Source organism: Anoplophora glabripennis, unplaced genomic scaffold, assembly GCF_000390285.2.
Source record: "Anoplophora glabripennis isolate ALB-LARVAE unplaced genomic scaffold, Agla_2.0 scaffold1312, whole genome shotgun sequence".
NCBI lineage: Eukaryota > Metazoa > Arthropoda > Insecta > Coleoptera > Cerambycidae > Anoplophora > Anoplophora glabripennis.
In genome coordinates, this window is record NW_019417544.1 from 49,777 (window position 1) to 56,274 (window position 6,498).

At 32.8% G+C, this 6,498-nt stretch overlaps 1 protein-coding gene across 2 annotated transcripts in view; it reads right to left on the reverse strand.

The window, feature by feature from the left end:
• Nucleotides 1-6,498, reverse strand: part of LOC108914497 (fatty acyl-CoA reductase 1-like) — a 44,426-nt gene that overhangs the window by 21,981 nt on the left and 15,947 nt on the right. For both annotated transcript variants that reach the window (XM_023456407.1, XM_023456406.1), the window contains exons 4-5: nucleotides 4,382-4,465; nucleotides 3,922-4,030 (exon numbers count right to left, since the gene is read on the reverse strand). In XM_023456407.1, the coding sequence (XP_023312175.1) occupies nucleotides 3,922-4,030; nucleotides 4,382-4,465 (193 nt within the window). The remainder of the gene's footprint in view (nucleotides 1-3,921; nucleotides 4,031-4,381; nucleotides 4,466-6,498) is intronic.

Below are 6,498 nucleotides of genomic sequence, written 5' to 3' on the forward strand. Positions count from 1 at the left end.
TTTTCGAAAGTTTTATCACTTTTTGTTTATAATTGACATTTTTACAGCAACTTTAAAAAATTGACGTTTTATACAGTTTTTTCAATCTCACGGCTTTGTTATTGCAAATTTCGTAATCGGGCCTCCGCCATTTTGTAGCTATTTTTATTACGAACAAAATCATGTCCTAAGCATTTTTTCGTACAAAGTCATCCCGCTGAGTTATTTAAAGAAAACTACTAAAAAAAATTATTTTCACGATTAAATTGTTAATAACTTTTTTTCCTGATAAAATACTTTGTCAGCAAATTAGCCTGTTATTATACTCATCATTTAAAGTAGACCTGTGTAGTTATTTCCGAGTTATCAAGAAAATGTCACCAACAGTAACTTTTCGGCCTCTGCCGACTGGAGTAATAAGATAAGTACGGTTTTGCACAGAATATAAAATTAATAGTGCCTTGATACAAGTTATTACGCTAATTTCACCTAGTGGTCTCGTAAACAACCCTGTATAGGTACCTCGGCAGTAACATTTTTAATCCGTATAAGTAATACGTATTCAGGATATCCCATTTTTATTCTAATCAAATTCAGGAAAAGGTAGGTCCGATAAAATTAAAGGAAGTTTACTATATAAATTTATTTCGAAATCTGAACCCTTTCCGAAATACAGGGTGTTGAAGTTGAATTTTTTTTTTTCATTTTTTGTTAATATCACTTAGAGTTATAAATCAAATGTTCTCAAATTTTGTGTGGTGAATGCCACAGTGCACTAGTACTAATATACAAAATCTCAGCTCGACAGAAAGAGCCAGTAGCGTACATTCCGTATTTGCCGATACCTTTTATAAAAAGTATGTGTTACGCCACTGACTGATATTCAAAATAATGAGTAATTTCAATTGTCCGTACATTGTTCTGTCAAAAAGCATTCTTACGTTTTTTCCACAATAGGCACCGTTATGGAGTAAACCGACATCATTTTATAAAATCATCCATGATCTCAATTTTAGCAGAACTGTTTTATCAACAACTGAAACGCTCACGTTGTTTTAATTTGGCTTCAGTACTCCTTATCTAAAAAATGTTAAATCACATTCCTGGATAATTGAATATTATCTGTGATGTTGATTCCTGAAAGTGTACCAGTAGTATAGGCGAACTCTTAAAAAAGATCATCAACATGGATATCATTTTAAAAAGGTTCAAAATTTGCACCCTGGAGATGCGCAGAATCGAATGAATTTCTCCTGTTGGTTGTTAAATCAAATCGAAAATGATGTTGATTTTGTCCCTAAGGTTCTGTGAACAGACGAAGCTTTTTTACGAGGCGAGGCGTTGTGAACCATCACAATTTACACTTGTGACAACATGAAAACCCGCATGCTATTAGGCCGTCATCATTTCAAAATAAATTTAGTGTGAATGTTTGGTTGGGTTTTATTTACGGAGAACTGGTTGGTCTTGTATTTTTGTCTCAACGTTTAAATTCCGTTGGATTTTTAGATTTTCTAGAACATGATCTTCCCGTTGTTTTGGAAAATTTGGCATTACAGCTTCGTGCACATTGTTGGCTGCAGTTGGACGGAGCACCCGCCCACTCAGAAAGGGCGGTAGTAGGTTGGCTTAATGAGCAATATCGTAACAAATGGATTGGCTGCGGAGACCCTGTTCCTTGGCCAGCTCGTTCGCCTGATATTACTCCTTTGGACTTTTCTATTTGGGACATAATAAAAGACAAGTTATATGAAAGTGTGATCACCTCACGTGAACAGCTGCAACAACAAATTAGAGATGCCTGTCATGATTTAAATCAAAATAGGTTCGTCATGCAAAAAATTAAACGAGCAATGAAGATGCAGAAAAAGATGTGAGGCCCGTACTGCAGCCAATGGCCTGCAATTTGAACAATATTTAAATATTCGTTGATACATTCATGATACAGTTTCTGTTTAGTTTATTAAATGTTAATATGCATTAATTTTATAATTAATTTTTGTTATTAAATCACTAAGAGAATTTTAAATGTTTTAATTTTTTCCAACTTAAAAAAAAGTATCATTGTCAGTAATCACAGATGGTATTCAATTAGCCAGGAGTGCGCTTCAACATTTCTTAGATAACGAATAGTGATTGAGTTGAGCGTTTCAGTTGTTGATTACGACAGTTCTGCTAAAATTAAGATCAGGAATGATTTTATAAAATGTCAGTTTACTCCGTAACGATGCCTATTATGGAGAAAACGTAAGAAAATGCGTTTTGGCAGAACAATGTACAGTGCCGGCCCTTTGAAAGTGGACGACTCTTATAAGCAAATTGTCTATAATTGGCCTGTGTGAAGCTGACTTGAAAATATGAGGTTCAAATCGGCTGTCATTATGTCAAATTTAATGTGTCTATCATACTAGTTCTAGTAAGCAAAACAAATCTAAATTAGGTAGGAAATTCATTCGCCGTCAACGAGATCTAAAAATGAAACACTTTTCGTCGTCAAAATAACGCGATTCGTAAAGGTAGTATTTTGTCCAGGCACAATTTTTGTCTATAACACTGCAATCTACATGGCATTGATAAAATTAATGTCCGTGTTATAATCCTCAGTGATGTTATCCCATGCGTTTTCAATTGCCTCCCAAAGTTCTTCGGTGTTAACTGGACGGAAGTTTCTGCCGTAAATTTTTTTCACTATATATCCCCAGGACCTTGAGGGTCAAGGTAAAACATCGATGTTGTTATCAATGAACCATTCTGACGACAATTATCCTGCTTGAAAAAGAAATTCTGAGGATACAGCATAGTTACAACAAACATCAGGACTTTGGCAGCTTATCCAAGCCCAAACGTTAACGGAGAATCCATCGCTGCGCTGTGTGGGTTTCACATAAGGCTCCAAATACCTTATAATCTCTGGTGGGTAGACACGGACAGAAGCATCGGAGCAAGACTGAAAACTGTTTTCGTCCGAAAATATAATATTCTTCCAGAAATTGTCTGTGCTCCCTACAAATTGTCTTGCAAACTCTAACCTTTGTTCTTTGTACTGGGGAGTCAAAGCTACTATATTTGCGGCCACATAATTCTTCAGTTCCGAATCTTTCACCCGCTTCCTTGCAGTTCGCAGTGATCCAGGAAAATTCGTCTCAAAGGAAGCCGCTACTGCCATGTCAAAAGGATTTATTCTTAGGTGGTGCTTACTTTTCGACGTCCACCTCCGTGAACATAACGTACGTGACCCTCCGCAATCAATTTTTCTTTGAGTTTAAATATGCTGTTCTTGCATACATGCAGCTCATACGCAATGACCAATCATTCTGTAAAGTTATAGCTCTCACTTTCTCTGGTTCCGTTAAACGCGGCATCTTGAATTACCAAGCAAATTACTAATGACACTGACATATAAAAACTTGTCATATTAAAAAGTAGACCACATCACATTAGAAAAATAAATCGTCCACTTTCAAAGGGCCGGCAGTGTACGGACAATTGAAACTACTTATTATTTTGAAGATCAGTCAGTGGCGTAACACATACTTTTTATAAAAGGTATCGGCAGAATGCACGCCACTGGCTCTTTCTGTCCAGCTGAGATTTTGTGTATTAGTATTAGTGCACTGTGGCATTCACCACAAAAAATTTAAGAACAATTGATTTATAACTCTAAGAGATATTAAGAGAAAATAAAAAAAAATCAACTTCAACACCCTGTATTTCGGAAAGGGTTCAGATTTCGAAATAAGTAAAGTCCCTTTAATTTTATCGGATCTACCTTTTCCTGAATTTTTTCAGAATAAAAATGGGACACCCTGTATATTTGGTAATTTTAGAAGTTTTAAATAATTTTCAATAATTCTTCAGCGTTAGGATTTGTTTCTAGATCTTATAAGGAAGGATTATCTTTTTTTCAATAAAATGTTTAAAATTAATATTAAAGACACTTACTTAGATAAGGCCTTTTCGTAGGTAATTAGAATTAACAACTTTGTTAAAATGTCCACTGGAATCCAATCAAAAGTGGAATTTTCTTCTCCATAACATGTTTGTAATACACCTAGAAATATAATATTAAACAGGTGTTAGTATTTTTTAATATGCTTTATTGATAAATATTTGCTTTTATTCAAAATCGATGTAATTTCTCAAAGTATTAACCACCACAGATTGGAAATAATATGATAAAAAAAATATAATATATTTGGCCCGCTATTGTTTTGTTTCATTCAATTCACGTCCATTGTTTAAAGACATACCAATATTTTTTGAAAAATTATTTACTTTTACATAAAAAAAAAGAAATAAGGGAAAACGGTGTTAGTTACAGAAATTCAAACAAATAAAAAAATTTCGTTTGATCAAATCTTGACATTAATCATAGTAATGTTAAATATAATTTTCTATTCACCTTTTCCTCCACCACAGAGCAGACCTACTGGGCCATTGAAGTTTTCAATCCAGCCAGGAATTGGTTCGTCTAAAGACGGAACAACTGGAATTTAAACATCAGTGGTAAAAGTTTCAAGCAACATAACTTTTGTAGTGCTGATAATATAATGTACGTAATGTACGTAAACAAACAGGACTTTTCAAAAATAGAATTTCTAGTAAGGTATGCCTTAGAAAGGTAGATGCTTCATTGATGTACTGAATTCCGATGTACTCAAAATTTTATGACATTTGGATTAATGCAGGCGTCTGAAATGATGTTTATGTCATTGTCATCGGTACAAAAATGAGCATCCAACATTTTAAACTTAGTAAAACAGATTGATCAATCAATCAAGATTATGGTAACAAATGTGTATCTCGTCGCAGAGTTTATGAGTGGTACGTGGGTTTAAAAACGGCCGTGAGGACATAAATGATGAGCACCGTGTTGGTCAACCGATATCTGTGACCACCGCAGATTTCATCAAAAATGTGCATGACTTCATCAAAGATCAGCCAAAATCTCCATAGAAATTTATGGATTTAGAAGTGAGCATCTCTAAAACATCAATTTATCCCATTTTGGGCGAACATTTGGGCTACCGAAAAGTGTGAGCATGGTTTGTTCTGCACAAGTTAACTGACGACCGAAATTGCTCAGAGTTCAGCATTCGAAGGACATCATCAAGGGTGCCAAAAAGGTGAAAAACTTCCTTTACAACATTGTGACTGGCGAATATATGTATATAAAAAAAACAGGGTTAAAAAGAACTACGACGTCCAAGAAATTTTATTGCATGAATCGTTCAAAGGGTCATTTTTCATAAAAAAAACCGCGGGATGCTATTAAATTAGAGGGCTGAAATTGAAGATAGGAGTGAAAAAGCACTTTTGCAGTTTTTTAAATATAGCACGAAAACGAAGCAAAATTTCGGTATAGTTCATAGGAAAAATTTTGTAGAGAATTGAATTTCTCATCGAAATGGCTTATTTAAAAAATGTTAAAGGACAATTTTATTAAAAAAAATCGTTAATAACAATTTTAAAGAAATCAAAAAATAAGATTTTTTGATTTTTTACGTTTTTAATAAAATACTTTAGTAAAAACTTGAGAATTTAAGTACAATAAAGTTTATTAATAATGTATACACAGTGTGTCCACGGATGGAGTTGACAAGAGAAGATTTTTTTTGTTTTTGACTTTATCGAAGAATGTCACTTTTTATAAAAAGTTCTGCTCCTCGAAAAAATGAGACTGTCATACAAACATCTTAGATTAGATATACAGGGTGCTCATAAATTAAAAACACACGAAAATACTCAAGAGAGAAGTACCATTATTTATTATTTTACACAATATTTTTATATAACAAATCTGTTTGTAACCTCGAATAATGTCCTAATTCAAATTTTAAAATAAATATTTGAATTCTGACTTTTACTCTATATGTATAGCTACTTCCTTCAAAATAGAAATTTTGATTTTAAAATTTGTATTAGGACATTATTTGAGGTTATAAAGAGATTTGTTATATAAAAATGTTGTGTAAAATAATAAATAATGGTATTTCTCTCTTGAGTATTTTCGTGTTTTTTTAATTTATGAGCACCCTGTAAATCTAATCTAAGATGTTTGTATGACAGTCTCATTTTTTCGAGGGGCTTTTTATAAAGAGCGACATTTTTCGATAAAGTGAAAAACAAAAGAGTTTCTCCTCTTGTTAACTGCATCCGTGGACACACTGTATATTGTTAAGGATATATTTGTTTTGGTTTTGAAATATTGAATTTAATTTTAGTTTTTAATTTTAATTTATGTGTTTAATGTATTGAGTGTTGTGTTTTTGCTTTTGTTTTATTTCTGTAATTATTATTTAGATTTTACTGTGCATTGTTAAATACAACTTTCTTTTCTTTCTTACCTCGTATATCTAATTATTTTTTTTTATACCCTTGCTAGCTGCCACTTAGATTTTGCTTTAAGTCTTATCTCAGGAGTCGGTTCACTTTCTTTACTTCAGGACTTGTAGCATACAGAACAAGAAAAAATAGAATTTTTAAGAATTTACAATATTTATATTTTTCTTTTAAAAA